The sequence below is a fragment of the Pinus tabuliformis genome, chromosome 8 (assembly GCF_031772625.1).
Source record: "Pinus tabuliformis cultivar Carrire ecotype Pingquan chromosome 8, CPIR1, whole genome shotgun sequence".
NCBI lineage: Eukaryota > Viridiplantae > Streptophyta > Pinopsida > Pinales > Pinaceae > Pinus > Pinus tabuliformis.
The window spans coordinates 1,655,780,254-1,655,806,391 of record NC_142294.1 but is presented as its reverse complement, the minus strand read 5'-3'; the positions used below and the strand labels follow the sequence as shown (position 1 = coordinate 1,655,806,391).

Sequence of the window (26,138 nt, the reverse complement as noted above, 5' to 3'; positions counted from 1 at the left end):
TGCAAGTGAAGAAGGAATGGTTGATGACTAGTTACCAGATGAGCAATTATTTTCTATTTTAGTTCTCTCTCCATGGTTTGCTAATATAGAAAAATATTCGGTATCTACACAGTTCCCATCGAATGTGTCCTCCAAAGTTAAAAGAAAGATAGTGAGGAAGAGTGCCCCCTTCACTTGGATCAGGGGAAATCTCTTCAAACTTAGCCTAGATCAAATCTTGCGAAGGTGTGTCAGGGAGGAGGAAGTCTTTGACATCCTTCTGACCTGTCATGATGGGCCTTTTGGAGGTCACTTTGCAGCAAAGAGGACAACAATCAAAGTGTTACAAGTAGGTTATTATTAGCCCACTCTTCATCAAGATGTGAAAATATATACTAGTCAGTGTGATCAGTGCGAAAGGATGGGAAGGCCTACTCCAAGAGATTAAATGCCTCTGCAGCATCAGGTGACTTTCAAGCCATTTGACAAGTGGGGCATGGACTTCCTTGGACCTATTGACCCTCCTTCCAAACAAAAGCAGTACATCATGGTGTGCACTGACTATCTGACTAAGTGCGTTGAAATGAAGGCAATTAAAGTAGCAACAGAAGAGAAGGTAGCTGAGTTCCTAAGGGAGAATGTATTTTACAAATTTGGGTACCCTAGAGAGTTAGTCACAGACCAAGGCAACCAGTTTACCTCCAACATGATTGAAGACTTGCTCAGCCAGCACAATATCAAGCATAGAACCTCCACTCCGTATCATCCACAAGCTAATGGACAACTGGAGGTGACCAATAGTGCACTAGATGGCATCTTGACCAAAGTGGTAAGTAGCAGTAGGAAGGATTGGGCAGATAGACTAGTTGAGGCCACCTGGGCCTATAATACCACCTGGAAGACCATCGTTGGATTCACACCCTATGAGCTGGTCTATGGGAAAAAGGCCCTGCTCTCCATTGAATTTGAGTATAACACATTAAGGATGGCAACCCAACTAGATCTAGATCTCAGTAGTGCATAGAAAGAAATATTGCTCCGGTTGAATGGTATAGATGAGTGTAGAATGTAGCCCCACCTAGATACAGAGGTAATTCAAATTCAACTTCAAAGGAAGGTCTGGCATGATAAGAATATCAAGGAAAAGAAATTTCAAGAAGGTTATTGGGCTTTGTTATATAATTCTAGGTATAAAGACTTCAAGCGCAAGCTAAGGACAAGATGGCTAGGACCTTATGTTGTAGAAAGATGCCATGATAATGGTTCAGTACAGATCATAACCATAGATGAAGAGGCCATTCCTTTACTTGTTAATGGACACCGACTGAAAATTTACGAGAGACAATTGTCAAAACAAGAGTTCATTGATGATATTAATAAAACTGTGATGGTAGTGGAGCAATTTTTAGCTCCTACCTCATCAAATCACTGAGAGAAAAAAGAAATAGAATAAGGAATTGGGTGAAAACCTCCATGAGATCCCTGAGTCCCACTATCAGGTTGAAAACCTTTTGGGATGGCCCAATGGTGTCAATAAAAAAAAAGGAGAAAAAATGAGAATAAAAATATCCCTGGGTGAAAACCTCTCTTGAGGCATCAAGGACAAACAGTTAGGATGAAAATATCTCAGAGGCAGCCTAGTTGTTTTCAAAGAAAGAAAAAAAGAGAAAAGAGAAAAATCATGAAAATTTCTATTTTTCAGGTCAGCAAGAAGGACGATCAAAGAGAAGAGGAGGATCACCAAGAGACCTATTTCACTCATATTTTATTTTTCCACTCATTTTCATTCATCACTCTACCATTTCTTTCATTTTTTCCACTCCTTTCCTTTAGTTTACAAGGGGACCGTATTTTCTACAGGATCCCCTGTAAACCTATAGGATCCCATGAAAACCTATAGGATGATGTTGTAGGAATCACAGTGACCCATAAAACCTACAGGAAGCGACCCTAAAGGAAAAAAATGACCTTATATGTCAATAAAATAGCACCCCTACATGATCATTCCATGACCATACCTATGTCCACCTTCATCACCCCTGCATTCACCCTTAAAAAAATATCAGTTTCAAAAAATTTCACAATCTTCGAAAAAGAAGGAAACAGAGAGCAATAGGGAGCATCACCTGAGTATTCCTCATTCTCCACACTCCTAGTCTCCCTCTCCATCCATGTCACCATCCTCAAACTCCCAGCAGAAGGTATGATTAAGAGTTTTAAGGGAGAAGTAGTTATAAGACATCCTGTAGGAAATCTTGTAGCAACCTATCCCACATAATACAAATCATAAGAATAACAAGCTTCCAGCATGATGATCCAAGAGCAGAAGGGACTCCAAAGCAGCAACAGCGCCATCATCTTCAACACTAGGTACAACAATGTAAACTTTGAAACGGGAACTATAAACTCAAAACGGGAACTCTGGCCAAAAGACCCCAAAAAAACATCAAAAACAGTGCTAAAAATGAAAAGTGTTGATGCTGGAATAACACCTATTTTTTTCTTGGGTAAATTTTCAACATGTTTTAAAAATGGTGGTGAAAACCAATTTTTTGCACAAAAATTATCCAAAAAACACCCTCAAAACGAATAGTGTTGATTCTGGAAGAACACTTTTTTTTTTCGAATGTAAAATTTCAACATTTCGAAATAATGGCGTAAAATATTTTTTCATGACCCCGAAAAACATTAAATTTTAAAAAAATAATGAAAACATAAAATAAAATTAAAAATTAAAAATTAAAACAATGAAAAAACACAAAACAAAAAAAAAGTTTAAAAATATAACAAAACATAAATTAAGATATATAATAAAAACAAAACACAAAATAAAAATATAAAACTTAAAAAAAATCAAATATAAAAAAAAAATATCGATCATAAAAATGTAAAAAAAAAAAAAAAAATTAATGGTAAAAATTAAAAAACTAAAAAAATTATAAATTATAAACAAATAAATAGTGAAAATAAAAAATAAAAAATAAAAAACCATCAAAAAATTGGCAAAAGAAAAAAAAATAAAAATACGGAAAAGAAACAAATTTTTTTTTTAAAAAAACTAAGAATTAAGTAGGTAAAAATAGAAAAAAAAAATTAAGAAAAAACAAAAAAAATTAAAAAAAACTAGATTTAAAAAAATTGAAAATTAACAAAAATAAAAAATAAAAAAAGTTTAAAAAAAAATTATCTCACAAATCGAAAAAGAATTTGGAAAAAAAAAAATATATATATATATATATATATATATATATATATATATATATATATAGATATAGATATAGATATAGATATAGATATAGATATAGATATAGATATAGATATAGATATAGATATAGATATAGATATAGATATATATATATATATATATATATATATATATATATATATATATAATTAAGTAAGTAAAAACAGAGAAATTAAAAAAAAAACATTAGCAAAAACTGGGAAAGAAAAGAAAAATAAATTAAAAATAAACTAGTTTAAAAAAAAATTTAGAAAATTAACGAAAAGAAATTAAAAAACTAGTGAAATTAATATTAAAAAAAAAAAAATCAAATTATAAAAAAAAAACCTAAAGAATGCATATTTTTTATTAAAAAAAAAAAATCTAATTATTTTTTATTAAACCTACTATTTTTATTTTAAAAAAGGAAAAAAAAATAAATTAAATTCAAATTTTATTTTAAACAATCTTTTTTTTAAACATTTTTTTTTTAATTTTTAATGAGATTGAAAATACGAATGAGATTGAAATAATGAGATTGAAAATACGAGATTGAAAATACTAAGAATTCATTAAGACATCCATAGCGCCTCGTAACAATCCATAGCCCCTCAAACAATAGGCAATCGTTATGGCAAAAACCATAATAAGCATAATAGGGCCTCGTGATGGCAAAAACCATAATAAGCATTGGGGATGGCTATCATCATTGCCAGTTTAATGATGAGATTAGCCATCCCCATTGCTGGTTTAATGATGAGTTTGAAAACCTAATTATGATAAGTTGCATTGAAAACTGAGTTTATCCAGTTAAACTCAGAACACAATAGACACTCATGCTGGCTATCCTCACCGGTTTAACAACTGAATTGAACCGAGTTATGGTAAGTTTCAACAACTGAATTGAACCGAGTTATGGTAAGTTTCGACTGAATTGAACTGAGTTATGGTAAGTTACATTGAAAATGATATCCAACTAATTAAGTTAACCTCAGAACACTCATGGTGGCTATCCTCACTGGTTTAACAACTGAATTGAACTGAGTTATGGTAAGTTACATTGAAAATGATATGTAACTAATTAAGACATCCATAGCACCTCAACTAGTAATGACTATCCTTACCATCCTTATTGCTGGTTTAACAAAACCACTGAAAATGACTATTCTTACTATCCTTACTGCTGGTTTAACAAAACCACTGAAAACTGAGTTTTGATAAATTGCATTGAATAAAAAGTTGCATTGAAATCTGAATTTGTCGAGTTAGGATATCTAACTAGTTAAGACATCCATTGTGCCTCAAAAATAATAGGCACTAGTGATGACTATCGCTATCCTTAGTGCAAGTTTAGCAAATCCACTGAATTCTGAGTAACTGGCCTAGGATAAATTGCATTGAGATACGATAAATTGGCTTAGGATAAATTGCATTGAAAAGTGAGTTATGCATTTAAAACCATGAAAACTGAGTTATTATAATGGATTTTCCCACAATTTTAACAATTAAAAAAGGAGTTTCAAATCAAATACTGTCTTTGCAGAACAATCAATCTCCAAACCGTTTTAAAAAGCGTTACATTAAACGGCATCCCCTGTTCTCACAGAAAAGGAAAGGAAGAGGAGTGTTACACTGACTATTGATTTCATTTGGAAGAATATCCAAAACCAGGCTATTGCAACATGAATAATCTTAAGACCAAAAAACAATACACAGTCTTCCTTAACATTGTACACATGCGCTTTCATCAAAACTTCCATACACATATATTACATTTCCATGCTTTGCACAAGTTCAAACCCCTATCAATATACCTAGCTCCCCTGTTGAATTTCATTGATGTCTGTCAGCTGCCAAATATCATCTTCCCATAAAGACCCATGGAAGACCTCTGCAGCAACCTCATTATATGCGGTATTCTCAGAAAGACCCTGAGAAGAAATGGCGGCCATTACATCACCATCATAATATGGAAACTGGTTCAGCCCCATGGTCAACTCGTCAGCAGAGTCAAGAAAGACATTGAAATCGAACTCCCCAAGAACATTTCCATTGCCATAAGCCTGCAAGTCCCCAACATCTGAACCGTCCCCAATGGAAGAAGTCGAGTCTGCATGCTTCGATATTGCCCCCATTTCGGTTTCTTCTGACGATTTTGCAATGCTGGAATCTCTGCAGCGCTCATTCTCGCTCGGTTGGGCCTCGCAGGAGAACCCATCCTCGTCCGTGTAGCTATCCATCTTGTCGATTCTATCCAGAAGCGCCATGAGGTCGGCGTCGATTCCGGGAATCGACCCCCTGCCCCCCGGCTGCCCGTGGTGGCGCGGCCGTGGGCAGAGGGCCTGCCGTGGTGGCGCGGCCGTGGGCGGAGGTGCCTGCCCACGGCCGCGCCACCATGGACGGCCGGGGGGCGGTGGCAAAAAATTTTTTTTTTTTTTAATAAAAAATAATTAATTCCATTAAAAAAAAAATTAATTTTATTTTATTTTTTTTAATAATTTTTTTAAATACGAAAATTAAAAAAAATTATATTTTTTTTTAATTAAAACAAAATTTGTTTAATAAAAATTATAATTATAATGTTTATTTTAATTTTTTTTTTAATAATTTTTTTAAATATGAAAATTAAAAAAAAATATAATTTTTTTAATTAAAAAAAAAGTTTGTTTAAAAAAAATTATAATTATAATGTTTATTTAAAAATTATAATATTTAAAAAAAATTATAATTTTTTTAATTAAAAAAAGAAAGTTTGTTAAAAAAAAAATAATGATTTTTTTAATTAAAGAAAAAAATTGTTTGTTTAAAAAAAAATTAATTTTTATTTTTATTTTTAGTTTTTTTAAATAAAAATGTTAGTTTTAAAAAAAATAATTATTATTAACTTATAAAAAAAATCAAAAAATAAAAAATATGCATTTTTTTGGGTTTTTTTTTATTTTTTATTTTAATTTTTTTTTTTGTTTTTTTTTTTGTTTTTATAATTTGAATTTAAAAAAAATCAAAAATAGGTATTTTTTTGATAAATTGTAAATGTTTTTTTTATTTATTTTTTCATTTGAAAAGACATATATTTTCCGCCATTTTAATATTTTTTGGGTTTTTTTTTTTATAATTTGATTTTATTTTTGTTTTTTTAAATATTAATTTTACTAGTTTTTTCATTTTTTCGTTAATTTTCTATTTTTTTAAAACTAGTTTGTTTTTAATTTTTTAATTTTTTTCCCTAGTTTTGCTAATGTTTTTTCTCAATTTCTCTATTTTTACTTACTTAATTATATATATATATATATATATATATATATATATATATATATATATATATATATATATATTATTTTTTATTTTTTCCAAATTCTTTTAGGGTTTATGAGATAATTTTTTTAACATTTTTTATTTTTTATTTTTCTTTTTTTTATATTTGTTTTTTACAGACAATTATTTCATTTGGATTGAAAATTTAATTAACAATGTATAAATATGTAGAATATCAAAAATGCAAAATATCGACATTCTTCTTTAAATATGCAAAACAATAAAAACCTCACTACAAAAAAAAATTTAAAAAAAATTAAAAACAAGATAATATGAAGAAGAAGACCACTTCCAAAATTATTAATTTTAAAAAATAATTATTTACATTCCATACAATAAAAAATTTTAAGTCAAAAAATAGGTCTTTTAAAAAAAGGGTGTGATGCAGAATAACCACTTTTTAAAATCAGCATGAAAATCACTACCATTCACTACCATTCTAAAACTTAATGCACATGAAAAAAAATAAAGTTCCAAAAACCATGTTCTAAAAAAAACATGTGTATTCTGCATCACCACTTTTGAAAATCGGGTCATTTTTTTGCTATCTCTACGAAACGGGTAACAGTATCAGTTCCCGTTTCAAAGTTTACATTGTTGTACCTGCACCACAAAAAAAATCATCAGAGAACAACAAAAAATGGGAAGAAGAATAGCATGCAGCCAAGACACATAGCAAGAACCTCCGGTTTTCAACCACTGCAGCAAGGTATTAAGCACCATAGGTAAGTATCCCACTCACTCTCTCATGTGCATAATGTAGTCAAAAGATGTAAAGTTTACGCGTAAGATGGTTTATAATCAAAAGGTGGCCAGTTAACTTGGCCACCTTCAATTAGTCAACAAAGACAAAACAATTTGTCCTCTCACACGTGGTAGCAGTCAACTCAAAAACAGAAAGGAGAAGGACAAAAGTAGTCAAGGCTACGGAAGCATGAAGTGGGAGTTGATTACGAGGAAGTGGGGAATGATGAGGTGGTAGTGGGGACCAATTGTCCAAAAATTGAAACTGTACCTTGGCTGCCAACACACCACCTCACCCGAAATGGCCATAATAGGAAATAATCATTGTCCCCATCACTCATGCATTCGCTTCCTCGAGGCTCTCTCTCACAAGTTGCTCTCATACCCAGGAAACCTATAGCAAGGAAGACACCATTGATTTTCTGCATAGGAATTCCTATAGGATTGCATGTTGGAAATAATACTGAGAGGGGGGGGGTGAATCAGTATTATCATATTAATAAAACTTTTTCATTTCCATATTCCGATTCATATATGCTACTTCCACAACTTCTTATGATTCAGTTAGTTGATCCTTAATGAGTGCATTAGAACATTATCAACCATATTAATAGTAAACTGGTGCAGTAAAATAGAACAGATCATCACACATAAGTCACACACATGAACACCATGATATAAGGTGGAAACCCAATGTGGGAGAAAACCACCTGCTGCAAGTCATCTCAATCTTCTTCTTAATAAGAAAATCCTTTTACAATATTTTGTACTGGTGCACTCTTATACCAGTACGGGAGCTACAACCCCCTTTGCTCTTGTACTAGCCGATCCATTTACTAGTACGCAGGCTACTACCTACTACAATGCTCCTAAGATTCCCCTTAGCTTTTGTACTAGCTTATATACTAGTACGTAGGCGCCGGCCTACAATCTTCTCTCCTCTAGGTACCACGTTTCATCAATTTTCATACTGGATACACTGAAGCACAACACATAATCTAAAAGGCCACATTTCATCCAATTTTCATACTGGACCCTTTAATATCATTGAAGCACATAATTCTTTTGAATCACCAGATCAATACACTTTACAAGGATAGTATGTATGATCGCAATAAGATCTAGTTACCCAAGCATCAGATCCATATACATGACAGTTATCACCCAATTTAGTCAACAGAGGCTGATATTAAGACCCAAACAGAGGATTTACATACAGCTGCACACCCGGAGGCTAAACAAGAAAAAACTTAATATTGCGCACTTAGAACCCTTTAGTAAACAGCAGAAGCGGCTAGAGCATATATAAGAAATGATTGCAGCTTTGTTAAAAAGAACCTGTGGGTGACCGCTCCCACATCACCTCCTGAATAGCGATTCTCCACACCCGAAGAGACTTCTGTCTTTTGCGTGTCTGCGGCTGCACAGTTTCCTTAAGATCTTCAATTCATAATCGATGCTTTGCCACCGGATCCCCTTTCTCTTTATATAATCACGCATTTGATAAAACCATGAATCGAAACCATAGGATCCGAAAACCTGAGGCGCAACTGTTTTTGACCGATCTTCTTAAGAATAGGCTTAAGCGGGAAACCGATGAAAATGGTCCAAACCACAAAAGGCAGACTTTTAACTTAATGCATCCAAACTAATAATATATTGGGTCCAATCCTTATTGCTATTGGCGCCTGCCTATCTCATGGTTTATTCCTGACGTCCGATCTGATGGATCGGATGCGACATGCCCCATTAACTAGCCTTTATTTATATATCGGGTCCACTCCTCATCGCTAACAATACATGCCCGACATCCGATCTGATGGATCGAATGCAATATGCCCCATTAACCAGCCTTTATTAATATATCGAGTCCACTCCTTTCATCGCTATCAGCGATTTGAAGTGGGAGGCTATTATAAGATGGGCAAACACCACGGATGCAATTTAATATGAAATGCTTTTAATTCCTTCATCGGGTCCGACCCCTCTTTTCGCAATCGGAGGATTGGGGTGGGCGACCCTTTATGTATTCCGATATACTATGGACATGATATTTTTATAAACCATGTTTTGATGCCTTCATCGGGTCCGCTCGCAATCGGAGGTTTCAACGAAGTCCAACGCGCATATATGCCGAACTGCGGATGCGATATTATTATATATTGCCTTTAATGCTCCCATCGGGTCCACTACCTCTTTATCGCAATCGGCATTCAGGGCTTTTAAGCATCGGACGCGATATTATTATACGTCAAGTTTAATTCCACCATCGGGTCCGCTGAGTTATCGCAATCGGAGGATTTGAGGTGGGCGACCCTTTATGTATTGCGATACTGCGGATGTGATCTTGTTATAAACCATGATTGATGCCTTCATCGGGTCCGCTCCCAATCGAAGGTTTCAACGAAGTCACTTAGCTGGACCCCCGACGCGCATGGATGTGATATTAATATAAACCAATTTTTAATGCCACCATCAGGTCCATATGTGCCAAAACATATTTAACTTGTGTTGTTTCCGCCAAAAAGGATGAAGGCGTTTGATTATTGTAAAAGCATATATATATGGGTTTTACGCACCCAACCAACTCCCGATAATATAAATGCATGCATATATGGGTTTTAGGCGCCCAAATACCTCCGATAACATTAATACATGTGTATATGGCCTTTCTTCTCTCCTCTTGGCTCTTCTTGTCCCCATCATGGTGTATATAAGAGAAATGACCGTCTAAGAGAGGGTTTCCATCAAGTTCAACATATGTTCATAATGCCAACCAACTCCCGATAATATAAATGCATGCATATATGGGTTTTAGGCGCCCAAATACCTCCGATAACATTAATACATGTGTATATGGCCTTTCTTCTCTAATACATGTGTATATGGCCTTTCTTCTCTCCTCTTGGCTCTTCTTGTCCCCATCATGGTGTATATAAGAGAAATGACCGTCTAAGAGAGGGTTGCCATCAAGTTCAACATATGTTCATAATGCCATAATGCCAACAATCTCCCCCTTTGGACTTGATGGCAACAACACCATCCAAAAAGCACTCTCCCCCTTTGACATCAAGGGCAAAGGGCGGATATCTGCTTCTCCTAACTATTTCTCCCCCTGAGAGCTTGCTCCTCTTGATTTCGCCCCTCTGACTTTAGGACAGAAAATCGAGCTATTCTGGCTATATATAAAATAGGAATCGTGCTATACTGCCTACATATAATATAATTCAGCATCTTTATTGCCATGGATAGATACAGTTCATTTACCCAACATGTTCCTCCTTCTGTAATACTATAATGCCAACAATGAATTATGCTCCCCCTGAACCTTGTATGCGTACAAGCACCAATCTGAGAATTAACAGCAGGATGATGCGTCGACAACCCCCAGCTTCTGCATGAGGTATTCAAAATTCTCCCTGGGCAATGGTTTGGTAAATATATCAGCCACTTGTTCCTTAGAAGAAATGTATTCCAACTTGTCCTTTTGTTCAAGCACTTGTTCTCTGAGAAAATGATACTTGATCGGTATGTGCTTGGTTTTTGAATGCATGACTGGGTTCTTTGAAATGCTGATTGCACTTGTATTATTAGATAAGATGGGGATAGGTGGAGTACAAGTGATTTGGAAATCCTATAAAGTCTGCATCATCCAAAGAAGTTGGCTGCAACAAGATGCAGCAACCACATATTCTGCTTCAGCTGTAGATAAAGCAATCGAACTTTGTTTCTTGCTGAACCACGATACTAATATGGAACCCATAAAGAAAGCACCACCACTTGTGCTTTTCCTGTCATCCACACTTCCAGCCCAATCTGCATCTGTGTAAGCAAGAAGTGTGAGATCTGTATCTCTAGGATACCATAAGCCAAAGTTTTGAGTTCCTTGAAGATATTTGAAGATACTCTTTACTGCTTGAAGATGAGTTTCCTTTGGATTTGCCTGAAATATTCCAACTATTCCAACTGCATGCATGATGTCTGGTCGGGTACCTGTCAAATAAAGTAGACTTCCAATCATAGATCTGTATGTTGGTTGATGAACTACAGCCGATTCATCATTCGCACTAAGACTGCATCCTGTAACCATGGGAGTACATACTGGTTTTGAATCTTCCATGCCATACTTCTTCAAAATCTGCTTGAGGTACTCGGTTTGAGACAAGAAGATACCGTCTTTATTTTGTTGGATTTGTAATCCAAGAAAGTATGTCAGTTCACCTAGCAGGGACATTTCGAATTCTTTCTGCATTACCGAGGCAAAGTTTTGACTCATAGTTTCTTCATTTCTACCAAAAATAATATCATCTACATACACAACAAGTATTAGCAACTTGTCATTTTCAATTTTTATATAAAGATTGCTATCTGCTGATCCTTTTAAAAAACCTTGTTGATGAAGATATTTGTCCAAATGGTAGTACCAAGCCCTTGGAGCTTGTTTAAGACCATAGAGAGCCTTTTTCAGTCTACATACAAGGTTTGGATCATTCCCAAGAATGAAACCATCTGGCTGCTCAATGTATACTTCTTCTTCTAAATCTCCATTCAGAAAAGCTAATTTCACATCCATTTGAAATACTTTGAATTTTTGAAAGCTTGAGAGAGCAAGGAACATTCGGATAGCTTCAAGTCTAGCAACAGGAGCAAAAGTTTCTTCAAAGTCTATTCCTTCTTACTGAGCATATCCCTTACAAACCAGTCTTGCCTTGTTTCTAACTACTTCCCCATTTTCATTCAACTTATTTTTGAAGATCCATTTTGTCCCTATGACATTCTTATCTTTTGGTCTAGGAACTAATTCCCAAGTGTTGTTCTTTTCGATCTGCTCAATTTCTTCATCCATAGCCTTGACCCAACATTCATCTCTGCATGCTTCTTTTACATTTTGTGGCTCAGTGGAGGAGAGCAATGCCAAGTAGCTTGAGGCTTCTGCTATTGTTCTTCTTGTTTGTACACCTGCCTCTTTCTGCCCCAAAATCTGAGATTCTGGATGATTCTTTTGAACATGCCTGGATGGAGTCTTTTCTTCTATCCTTATCTGTTCCTCTGGAGCCTCTTGAGGTTCTTCTTCTTCATTATCAGACTGATTTGAAGGGTAGTCTTCATCCTCTTTGATATCATTCACATTCTCACATATGAGAGAAACACCATAGCCATCATGAACCAAGTATCATCAATTTGGAATATCTGCATCAATCAACATATATACAAAACAACCTATCATCATATAGGTAGGAACTCATCATCATCAAGTCTCCATCAATGCAATAATCAACCATGTATCCAGCCAACAATCTTCATCCATAATAGGAATCCTGCATCATAATTGAATTATATGATCTTTATGTATAGGATGACAGCAGCATATGAGTGACTCATTATCAAGAGAGGAAGATGTGTATTCAAGCTTTGTACTTCTCCTTATCCTTATGAAGATCACCATGTAAGCACCATAAAGAATCAACCATAAATCTGATCAGAGCGCCAACTATGTAAACCCAAGAAACATATGAGATGGACAACTTATAACCATATCACATCATTTAGCCAAATAAGCATCATCACCAAGGACTATTAACCATAATGCCAACAATGCATTAAAAGCATATGCTCCCCCTAAACCTGTGCCATCTTGTTTACCATCAGATCTGATCAACATAACAGTAAGAAGTATCAAGATATCATCAATATCACCACATCAAATCATCATCAGCAAAATACAAGCAAATCATAACTGATCCTTTTCCTGAACCTGTCCCTACTGCCTTTCCTCAATCATATACGCAACTGTGCAGTAACAAATTCGCGTATATATGCAACTTCCCTTTATTAAGCTTGCGTAGGAGGTTGAAGTTTTACACTTCCGGCTTCCTCTGTTATGTCTGTATGATGTGCTGTGCTGCCACTTTCTGACTGAACTTCCTTTTTCTTTCATATCTTCAAGTGTGATGATGTTTTCTCCTTTTGGTGTGATGTCCGTGCTTTGTTCCTACATTCCTTTGCTATATGTCCAAGCTTGTTACATGCATAACATCTTACATGTTTCATATTCCTTTTGTAGCAATCAGCAGCTTTGTGACCAAACATATTGCAAGCAAAGCAATATCCATTAAAGTACCTTGACTGAGATGATCTGTTTGTTTGATGATGTTGAACCCTTCTTCTTCTACATCTGGCTGCAACATGTCCAAGGTTATGACATACATAACATTCAACATTATTCATAGGAGGAGTAAAATATTTTCTTGAAGAATTTCTTTCCTTGGTTGATGATGAGATTGACCTTTCATCTCTCTTATCTCCTTGTTGATCATTTTAGATTTCTCTTTAGAGTTCCTTGCCTCACCTTGTGAACTAGATTCACCTTCAACAGATTCATGAAAGCCAAGACCAATTTTGATAGTAGGAGATCTTTGACTATTAAGAATATCATCCAAGACTTTAGTACCATCTTGAAAACGTAAGAGCTTATCCTTTTCTTCTAATTTACTTTTCAAGATATTTACCTCAACCTGAAGTTGTTCTTCTTTTTCTAGATATTGCTTCTTCATGTCTTCTTCAGCTTTCCTTTCTTCTTCCAACTGATGCTTTAGCTTGAGAATCTCCTTTTCTTGTTCTTCATTCAGATCCTGTTGCTTTTGACGAATTCTGAAGGCACATTCTAGCTGAGATTTTAAGCTGATAACTTCGTTTCCCTGTTTTTCAATATCTTGGACTAGATCTTTATTCTGCTTCTTTGATTCTTCAAGATCTTCCTTTAGAGAGCGGATCGTGGCTTCAAGACTTTCATAGTAACTGGATCTATTTCTGAGTTTCTTGATGGTTGTGTTCTTTTCATTGACTTCATCTCTTAGAGATATTGCTTCAACCTGCAACTTTTGATATTTCTCCTTGAATAACTCTCGTTGAGCCTTTTGTCTAGTAACAGCTTCTTTGAGGGCACCACTCTTTATGTTCAGAAGTCTTTCTTGTTCACTAATTTTGTTTGTCAGCCTGTTAAATTCTGCTTCTATTTGATATCCTTCTTCCTCACCCATAAGAGCACATTCAGTTGTTTCGTTATCACTTCCATCTTTTCCAAATGGATAGATAGCTGGAACATCAGAGGATAGAAAATTCATACCTGATAGTTCATCTTCATTCTGAAATGATTCTGAATCTGAATCTGAATCTGAAGAGCTTCTTATACCTAATCCCCAATCGATTCTCCCACTGTCATAATTCTTCTGAGATGTCTTCTTCTTCTTATGAGCTTTCTTCTTAAGCTTCTTTCCCATTGTTCTACAGATCTCCTTCAAGCAATCAAGCTTCTACTAAAGGACCTGCTTTGATACCAATTGTTGGAAATAATAATAAGGGGGGGGGGGGGGGGTGAAGCAGTATTATCATATTAATAAAACTTTTTCATTTCCATATTCAGATTCATATATGCTACTTCCACAACTTCTTATGATTCAGTTAGTTGATCCTTAATGAGTGCATTAGAACATTATCAACCATATTAATAGTAAACTGGTGCAGTAAAATAGAACAGATCATCACACATAAGTCACACACATGAACACCATGATATAAGGTGGAAACCCAATGTGGGAGAAAACCACTTGCTGCAAGCCATCTCAATCTTCTTCTTAATAAGAAAATCCTTTTACAATATTTTGTACTGGTGCACTCTTATACCAGTACAGGAGCTACAACCCCCTTTGCTCTTGTACTAGCCGATCCATTTACTAGTACGCAGGCTACTACCTGCTACAATGCTCCTAAGATTCCCCTTAGCTTTTGTACTAGCTTATATACTAGTACGTAGGCGCCGGCCTACAATCTTCTCTCCTCCAGGTACCACGTTTCATCAATTTTCATACTGGATACACTGAAGCACAACACATAATATGAAAGGCCACATTTCATCCAATTTTCATAGTGGACCCTTTAATATCATTGAAGCACATAATTCTATTGAATCACCAGATCAATACACTTTACAAGGATAGTATGTATGATCGCAATCAGATCTAGTTACCCAAGCATCAGATCCATATACATGACAGTTATCACCCGATTTACTCAACAGAGGCTGATATTAAGACCCAAACAGAGGATTTACATACAGCTGCACACCCGGAGGCTAAACAAGAAAAAACTTAATATTGCGCACTTAGAACCCTTTAGTAAACAGCAGAAGCGGCTAGAGCATATATAAGAAATGATTGCAGCTTTGTTAAAAAGAACCTGTGGGTGACCGCTCCCACATCACCTCCTTAATAGCGATTCTCCACACCCGAAGAGACTTTTGTCTTTTGCGTGTCTGCGGCTGCACATTTTCCTTAAGATCTTCAATTCATAATCAATGCTTTGCCACCAGATCCCCTTTCTCTTTATATAATCACGCATTTGATAAAACCATGAATCGAAACCATAGGATCCGAAAACCTGAGGCGCAATTGTTTTTGACCGATCTTCTTAAGAATAGGCTTAAGCGGGAAAACGATGAAAATGGTCCAAACCACAAAAGGCAGACTTTTAACTTAATGCATCCAAACTAATAATATATCGGGTCCAATCCTTATTGCTATCGGCGCTTGCCCATCTCATGGTTTATTCCTGACGTCCGATCCGATGGATCGGATGGGACATGCCCCATTAACCAGCCTTTATTTATATATCGGGTCCGCTCCTCATTGCTAACAATACATGCCCGACGTCCAATCCGATGGATCGGATGCGATATGCCCCATTAACCAGCCTTTATTAATATATCGGGTCCGCTCCTTTCATCGCTATTGGCGATTTGAAGTGGGAGGCTATTATAATATGGGCGAACACCGCGGATGCGATTTAATATGAAATGCTTTTAATTCCTTCATCGGGTCCGACCCCTCTTTTCGCAATCGGAGGATTGGGGTGGGCGACCCTTTATGTATTCCGATATACTGTGGACGCGATATTTTTATAAACCATGTTTTGATGCCTTCATCGGGTCCGCTCGCAATCGGAGGTTTCAACGAAGTCCGACGCGCATATATGTCGAACTGCGGATGCGATATTATTATATATTGCCTTTAATGCTCCCATCGGGTCCACTACCTCTTTATCACAATCGGCATTTAGGGCTTTTAAGCATCGGACGCAATATTATTATACGTCAAGTTTAATTCCACTATCGAGTCCGCTGAGTTATCGCAATCGGAGGATTTGAGGTGGGCGACCCTTTATGTATTGCGATACTGCGGATGCGATCTTGTTATAAACCATGATTGATGCCTTCATCGAGTCCACTCCCAATCAGAGGTTTCAACGAATTCACTTAGCCAGACCCCCGACGCGCATGGATGCGATATTAATATAAACCAATTTTTAATGCCACCATCGGGTCCGTTGCGATATGCCATCGGGTCCATATGTGCCGAAACGTATTTAACTTGTGTTGTTTCCGCCAAAAAGGAAGAAGGCCTTTGATTATTGTAAAAGCATATATATATGGGTTTTACGCACCCAACCAACTCCCGATAATATAAATGCATGCATATATGGGTTTTAGGTGCCCAAATACCTCCGATAACATTAGTACATGTGTATATGGCCTTTCTTCTCTAATACATGTGTATATGGCCTTTCTTCTCTCCTCTTGGCTCTTCTTGTCCCCATCATGGTGTATATAAGAGAAATGACCATCTAAGAGAGGGTTGCCATCAAGTTCAACATATGTTCATAATGCCAACAAACTCCCGATAATATAAATGCATGCATATATGGGTTTTAGGCGCCCAAATACCTCTGATAACATTAATACATGTGTATATGGCCTTTCTTCTCTAATACATGTGTATATGGCCTTTCTTCTCTCCTCTTGCCTCTTTTTGTCCCCATCATGGTGTATATAAGAGAAATGGCCGTCTAAGAGAGGGTTGCCATCAAGTTCAACATATGTTCATAATGCCATAATGCCAACATTGCACACAGGATTCCTACAAGATACACAGAGACAATCTACAAGATAGGTCGAGAGGAGTTTCAGAGGGGAAAACACAGGGGTTGGCCACAACAAACACTATGAAGAGGTAGGCTCTGTAATTACATCCCTCTTTCCAAGTAAATTGAACAAAAAAATCCTCTAGTTTGAGTGAATTTGGCAATTGTGCAAGAGAATTGTCCACACAGTCATCTCAGTTTTTTACTTCTGCATTTGAAAATTGTATCAACCATCTCATCTCCTCAAACCTCACCAACCAAGATGACAAGAGGATTTAATATAGGGGAGCCCATTAACACTACGAGAATCCAACAACACCCTCATGTACTAGAAATCCTCACAAGGCATAATTTGATGGGGTTTCTTGAAAACTTAAGGGGGTATGATGATGAGGTGGCCCGAGGTTTTTCTCTCTCCCTCATTCCACTTACCAGAGTCCATGCCACTATCGTGGTAAGAGGCCTCTCCATAGAGCTCACCCCTGAACTCATCAACAGAGTTACCACACTTCACCTAGGAGTACCATGGAGGAAGCAAGACAAAGGAGATAGCCAGGTTGCCAAAATGAAATTCTTTTTAGAAGGTGAAGAACCCATTGAGGACAAAAATGGAGCAAGGAGAGAAAGTCTACCATATCCATGGAATGAGGTGAGCTACCAACTTATAAAATACATATCATGTGAGGGTAGGTATAGTGTGGTCTATGGCTATCATTTTAGGCTTCTTGAATAATTAAGATTTGGAGCAGAAACACCCCCTCATCACAAGCTCATCATACCGTATTTCCTGCTACAATCATTGATAGACACAAGCATCGAGGTGCAAGAGGGAAATTCCCAACATTTAGCTCACCATGGGTTAATTATAATCCTTATAGAAGATGCCCTCCAAAACCTCAAAATTCCTATACAATGGTTAGCTTTTAGAGACATGCAGGTAGAGGAATACATCAAAGCTCTCACATATGATGTTATTCCTACTGTCAGTGGAGAGGATGAGGAAGAGACTGAAGCAGAGGAAGAAGAAGTAGAGTAGGAAGAAGAAGAAACAGAAGGAGATGAAGATGAGATGGATGAAGAAGAAGATGAAACAGAAGAAAATGAGGAAGATGAAGAAGAAGAGGAGAAAGAGGAGTATGATGAAGAAACAAGGGAGGATGTTAAGGAAGAAACTGATAAAGAAGATGAGGATCTACAAGAGGAAGAAGAAAGGAAAGACATAGGTGAAGAAAGAAATGGGAAAGAGGGGGCAGAAGACAAGGAGGAGTCACCTAGGGTGTCTCTAGAACCCACTGAGAGAGAGGTAGAATCTTTCCTCACTGCTCTTAGCACCCCCATCAATCAAAAAGGCAAAAGACAGAGGCAGACCCCCTTATAGTTCAATACAAGGAAAAGCACAAGAATAAGGCAGGGGAAACCACAAACACCAACCAAAATTCCCATTGTGATTGAGGACTCACCTAAACAACAGAAGAAATTTTCTCTCCTAGGTCTCCTATCACCTATATGAGAAGGCCTATGAGTAGATCTTCCTCCTCCAAGGGAAAATCAATCCTATAGGATACACAGCAGAATCTATAAGAAGCAAAAGCAGTCCTACAAGATACTCTGTTGAACCTACAGGAGACAGAAAAATTGGAAAAGGAGGTAGGCCAATAGCAACAAACTAAAGAAGAGGACCCAGAGTCGAAATAACCTAGCCCCCAACCTAACCTTGACTCCTACTACAGGTTTATTGAAGGAGGTAGGGTCATTCCTAAAAATTTTGATATTCCACTGTTCTTCGAGCTTGAGAAGGAGAGAGCCAGAACTCATAGATGGATGCAAATCGCCAAATCCAAGGGGCTGGAAGACATTGGGCACATGGAGGAGAAGCTGAAGGAGATGGGTAGAGGGCTAACTATCTTGAGTGATAGAGAAGCCATAATGAAAAATAAACTGGAAACAGAAAATTCATGGTTGAGAGGATAACTGCAAGAAAGAGAGAATCAATTGGCATGTATGGCCAGGGTCTCTTTAGAAGCAATCCAGTGTAGGATGCTAGCTAAGTCCTATGCCTTACCTTAAGGAATAGTGGCTGCAGTTCCAAATAAATACCCTAGCATAGAGAGGCACCATGCCATTTGAGGACTATAGGTAATTCATTGATCTTTGTGATCAGAGCACACTAGAAGATAGGGCCAAGATGTCTAAGTTTTATTTGCACAACATGGCCTTAACAAGCATGAATGTATGGGACCCTAATGCCAAGCTAGGAGATTTACAGTTGATGGCTTTAGCATCATGGATGAACATGAGGAATCAAGGGTTGTAGAGATGAAGAAGATATTGGCCAGAGAGAAAACTAAACCTCTTATGATCAGAGCTGAACAATTAGATCCCATGGCCCTCATCAGTACCCATAATTTGATCGCAAATGATCCTCAGCTTGCACCTAGGTATCTTTCTACCCAAGAGCAAGCAATTTCACATTTTAAGGACTTGCTCAAGCTGTTAGGGGATGATAGCATACATTATTTCCTGAGGAGATGAAACACATTGCCATACAACTTAAGGATAAGAGAGTACCACTCTCCTCAAAGATTGAGAGAAGCACTAAACAGGACACCCATGTACAAGCAATCTATGCAAAGGCTAAAAGTCAATTGGATTGGCCTCAAACTTAGTCCACCACTACTCTTAGGAATGCTAGAAGGAAGGAAGGAAGAAGAAAAAAAGAGGCAGTGGGAGGAGGTAGAAAGGAAAGCAAGCTTCTATGAACAAGAAGAAGAAACCACAGTAGAGGCATGGGATGTCAGGGAGGCCACTATATCTATGAAGGATATGGATATTGATTGAGTTACTCAGAGGATAAGCAACACTTTCAGTAGGGGGGTGACGATGAGCCTCATCATTAGGTAATTATATGGGCCTTAATTCACCTCCTAGCTTAGTCATACCAACTTTTCTCACAACTTATTACATGTTTTTTATTATATTTTTTTTATAAGATGAGTTAGAGTTGGATATTATGCCTAGTGGACTAATATGAATTGAATGCAGGATCGAAGGAGAAAATCAAGGAATTTTGGAAAATACTAAGGATAAAACTCGAATGGGACAAAGGATAGGGATTGTAGGAGGTAAAGACTCCTCATTTACTTCTCCTCCATTTGAATATTCCTCCATCCATCACACCAGCTTGGAGTGCAAGCAGCCAAGCCATGAGGATTAGAGGGAAGCCGAGAAAGTGAGAGACAAAGAGCTAGTTTATCTCGAGTTTGGGAGTCGAGCCTCCCTAATTTTAAGGAATTCATTGGGGACTTCAGTTGTATAAGTAGATAGGCCTAGAGGCTCATTAGGATTCGAATTTTTGTTGTAAATCTCTAAGCTATTTTCGAGCTCCAGACTTGTGAAAGTTTTATTGATGTAATCTTATGTTCTGGTAGTAAGAATGAGTTTTGTTTTAAGCCAGCACTGAGTTAACTCAGAGGGCTATAGCTCTTGGGTTAGGGCCCAACCCTAGTAGCTAAGGCTCCAATTTCTTGTATTTTTATGTTTATATTAGTCTCATAGCTACATTGTTAATTTTCCTTTAGATGTGTTTTCATTGCAAGTAGTGTAGATTGGATTGGTTGTTTATTAGTCTTCTTCCATTTGTGCCTTACATCAGCAGCAGGTTAACAGGGTTTAAAAGGAGTACCACAAGGTTTTCAGTGGGCATCTTGGCCTCATTTCCTCCCTTTGGGATCATGATTTGTGGAAGGGACCCTTATGCAGCCCCAAAAACACAGATTTCTATTTCTTCCATAAGCTTTAGAGTTTACTGTATTCAAGTTAGCATTTGATCAGTTTTACAAAGTAGGATTTCATTTCCATCTCTTATGTATTCACTCTTGCAGTAGATCTTATCCATGCTTTCATTCCTTTCAGCAACTTTCCTCATGCATCATGTAGGAGGTTAGTTCATTAATTCTGCTTTTCTAGCTTATGAGAAAGATTCTTGTTTACATAGATTTTTGGGAATTATACATGTTTTATGCAGAGCAAGAACTTCAGGAGGAGACAAAGACTTCATAGACTGAAACCACCTTCCACTCGATCTACCATAGTCATTCCTTGTTTTCACCATTGCCTTCACTTGTTTTCATCATTTTTCATAGAAATTCTTCCAAGCACATTGAGCGAATCCAACCATCCTCTATCTTTACTATTGACTTCTGAGTGATCCTATACCTTCCCTCACTTCATTCCACCCATCTACCACCTTCCCTAAGCCTTAAATCACCTCCAACACCTTCCATTTTTCTCTCGGCTGTATCATGTAGGTTTACAGGGAATCCTGTAGGTTTCTAGTACATCTTGTAGGTTTTCCTGAAATTGCCTGTTTTGAGGCCGGATTGAGGGAAAACGTCTAGGAAGTCACAAAAAGAATCCCAAGGGTATCCCACACCATACAACTATATCCTAAATCTTCCAGCCATCCTCCAACATCCTTAATTCACCTTGATTTTGCATGAAAGGACAAAAAGACAAAAACATATTTATTTCAGTCCCTTTACTTGCACATTAGTGGTGTTTGATGCTTCTTACTTCCATGCTTATATAGTAGCATTTGGTTCATGTTAATTTAGCATTATTGCAAAGCATAGTTTCTTGGCAGTTAATTAGGAAATGGTGTGATTTAGCATTGAATTTCGATCTTTTCCATTATTGTAGTAGAGTAGCTCTCCCTTAGAGTAGATTTCCCTTTCTTCCATTAAGAAACCAAGCTTCTTCTAACTCCATAGAAGTCTGGCTTGAAAACCCCAGTGGTCTCTCGCCGATTGGACCGTGACAAAAGGCAGAACCTGAACCGTGACAAAAGGTAGAACCAACACTATTACTTGTGTATACAACATTGTCACCTCCAAGTTTGTATGAACCTTAGGTTGACAAAGTAAAGCTGGTAGCCCAGGAGTTGCACTACTCTTGCTGCAATACTAGTGCACATCAGCATGCACACCTCGTATGCTCAGATATATGTTTACATGAATTTTTTGAGTGCCCTTCTAGAGGCAATTGGCTTGGAATAAGAGGACATATATTAGATCCAAACATTGGACTATGGACATATCCCCTTCAAATGTAGGAAGTTCCATGTACATGGGAACTTATTTTGTGATTTTTCTCTTTATAAGCCTAAGAAGGACCCAAAAGAAGAAGAGGCCAAAGACAATGATGGGTTCACAAATATTTCCTTAAAAAAACACCACAATAAGAAAACCAATTCTCCTAATGCTACCAAAATAAAAGTGAAGGGAAACAAATGCAAAGTGTAGGTGGATCTGTCATAAGGTATAAATGCCATAGAGTAGGGGAACAATTAGGAAATCTCCCCTAAAGGATCAGGTAATATGCACATGTAAGAAACAAGAAACACGAATGCAGAACATGCCTTCATCACTCATCCAAACAGAAAAAGGAAGATATCATGGTAGAAGAGGCATAATTCATGGAAATAGAAGGCCCGGGCTTAATGGAAATGGAGGAATCTTGTTGTCAAAATGATATGGAGGTTATTCCCTAAAAGCAAATCGACCTCTTGGAGAAGGAAATCCAAAAATCCAAAGAAGAACAATAGATAGGTGTTCAAAGCATCATCACCATAAAGGGAAAAAAAGGAACCAAAGACTCTAAGAAGCGAGGAAGGAAACTAGTTATCCAAAGAATCAACATGCTTGAGAGGATATTGGTTTATTTCAGCCAATACAAGAAAATCATAGAGATCTATGCCTACCAAAAAATCATTTCCTCATTAAGGTAATCTCATGGAATATAAGTGTTCTAAAAAACCCCTCTAAGCAATATTAGGACCATAAAATGCTCTATTCTTTTCGATATAATACCCCTCCTTGCTCCCTTATTTTACCAACTTTTTGGCCTTTATCCATAATTTTTTTGATGCGATAATGAAGACATGAGCTCAAATTGCATATTATTTAAAAGTTTATAGGTAAATTATTAATTTTAATAAAATGTCTTCATTTATTATGTTTTCTAAGGTTTATGATATTTAATAAGTCACTAACCAAGGTTTGTGTAGTTCTTGTACTGGTTATAGAGATCCTACATGAAAACAATGGACACATAGGGAGCTTTTCTCGTTGAAACCAACTACGACGACACTAGTTAACAAGTTGGTATTCATTGTGTCAAGGACATTTTTGAAGCAAGCTCAAGTCAAAGAACACCTATCTCGACCACTTTCAGTTCCAGGCCAAAGATGGAGGAGATTATTGTTGAATTTCCTCACATACCAAATATCAATTTCTTTGTTTGGAATATGGCGACACCAAAATTCCATCAGCAGCAAACTATTGGTATTTATATATATTTTATTTAGTATTCAGTTGGTTCATTTGACATCCAAATTTGTATTATAAAGATTTATATAAACCAAGTTATGACTTTGATCCAAACTAGCGAACTGGTGATAGTGAGATGTTGTTAGCTTAATGATAGGATGTCACTACTCTCATTAATTGGATTCAAGATATTATCTCTTTATGTAACAAAGACTGATTTGATTTTAATCTAAGACTTATGATGTCAGGTTTCTTTCTCCATTTCTACTATATTTAATAATTATTTCTACTTTGTGATTTAAGCTACTTGGAGAGGGTGCAACTTGGTTGGTTAGGGCCCAACCAAACCAGCTCAAAACCTCTCTTGTAATGTATTTATTTGTGTGGTTTTCTAATCTAGTGATAGTGTGTGCTTATTTACAGTACTTATGTATTGAGTGTGTGGTGTGTTTACAAATTTATTAAGTTCTTTGTGTGTAGCGTTTACACTTTACCTCTTGGATATTTGCATTGCGCTTTGACTTATGATTGTTTGACATTTAGATATGGAATATTGAAGTTATAAGTGTCATATATCTCTTTAAAATCATTACATATATTCGACTTTGTGAACAAAAATTATAAATTCTAATGATACTCTATGACATGCTTAGAGGTGACTTGTTTGACAACACTTTGTTGCTAGTTTTATCTTAGGGTTTCGGTCTTATTATAGATATGGGATATTTTAATGGAGTATTGACACATACATATCATTAAGAAAGGTATAGGTCTACAAATCTCAATTTAATAGTGACATGAGAGTTGGAGGTTCTCAAACCCTAAAATCTTTGTTATAGTACAAGTAATAAAAAATCTGAGTACTTGGAATATTTTTTCCAAATAGTAACTCGAGTTGTAAATGATGTAGTGAGACCTTTAGTGATTCTTGAACAATTTAATAACCTTGTTGAGACTTGAAAAGTGTTATGATTGGATTTATACTAATTTGATATGAATCTTGTTGACAATAAAATCCCTACTTACAATGAGCTGGAAAGTGATCTAGATCCATCATCTGAGTATAGTTGCAAACACTGTGATATCATTTGATTTATTCTATCTTGGCATAAAACTAAGTTTTCATATTTAACTTGTATGCTTGTTTTATTCATCAATTTTATAAATTCAATCACAAAGTTAATTTAGGATTACAGAACCTATATTCTTAATCATCTCGAGTAGTGATTTATATTTATGGTATTCATTTATAACGTTAATGAATAGTGAGTGTATGAAGAGCACTTGAAAGAAGCAGACTTTAATCATCTGAGTTATATACCTGTAGCCTTGCTTGGATAATTGTTTACAAGAAATTAGTTTTATTTTTTAGGGTTACAAGGTACTTTTCTTGTGGTTTTCTCTTTGCATATGCATTGGTAACACAGTTTCTAACATTCATGCTTAGTTGAAATAGGACATTTGTTGAAGTGTGTTTACAAGTTTTAGAAAACAATAGAAAATAGTGAGATTGATTTTATTCATGCATACAGTGATTGTTCATACAATTAATGCATTTGATTTTGTTGATATCACTAGAAGCAGATTCAAACAATACTTTTAGTTCTTTGATTGCATACAGAGCTGAGTGGACATAGAACCTAGTGTAGGAACTTCAATAGAGTTTTCATTTTGACTTGAGTATCATGTTTGGAATTAAAAATTCTTGGATTTTATAGGGTTTACATGCTTATGTTCTTTAGTATCTTAATCCATTATTTATGATTGATTTTCTTGGTGAGTTAGGGAGTTAATGATCAGTTTGATAGTTGATTATTAATTAGGATTTATTTCTAATAAACTACCAGAGTGTTTACAGGAGTTAGACTAGGATTTTACAGGTGTTTGCAGGAACTTGAAAGAGTGGTGAAGAATATATTATAAATAAGGATTTGATTTGTAGGAACCTATATTATTTTAAGGAATTTTGTGTGTTGCACCTCTAAGTCTACAAACTTTGGTTTGACAATTTATGTTGAGTCATCATTCATACAAATAATACAACCAACATGCATCATATTCTCAAATGGAGGATCGAACAAGTTCTTTTGACTATCTTGTTCATTGAAGAAACCAAATGCTCTAGCTCAAACTTTGAATTGATAATTTCTTTCCTATGGAGAAAAATTAACACTCTAGCTGTAGATGGTGAAGTCACGTTGGGGGGACTAGGTATTGCCTAGAACCCAACTCAAATAAGCATAACAGGTTTTTCTTTAGATACAATTGTGCTATCTATATCTTTCCAACTCTTAGGAATGAATATGCATCATTTTCTTTCCAATGTTTATGGTCCCCAACTCCCTACATAGAATATGGAAATGCTATGACATTTCAACTATCTTCCAATAAGGACAAATACATAAAAGGGGATAATAGGGGGGATTTTATCATGATCACCTCTCTGGGGGAAAATAAAGGGGGGTGGTGAAACTTGGAAGGATAATTAGAGGAATTCCACAACTTCATTGAGGAGAATGATCTTGAGGACTTGAGAACTACAAATGGACTCTTTACAGGTAATAACCAAAATAGGG

General features: G+C 36.2%; 1 protein-coding gene across 1 annotated transcript in view; it reads right to left on the bottom strand.

Moving 5' to 3' along the window:
* Positions 1-5,016: 5,016 nt before the first annotated feature.
* The window catches only part of LOC149242537 (uncharacterized), a 113,189-nt gene continuing 92,067 nt past the window's right edge, over positions 5,017-26,138 (bottom strand). The window contains exon 2 of the mRNA XM_089370871.1: positions 5,017-5,511. Within this exon, the coding sequence (XP_089226997.1) occupies positions 5,017-5,511 (495 nt within the window). The remainder of the gene's footprint in view (positions 5,512-26,138) is intronic.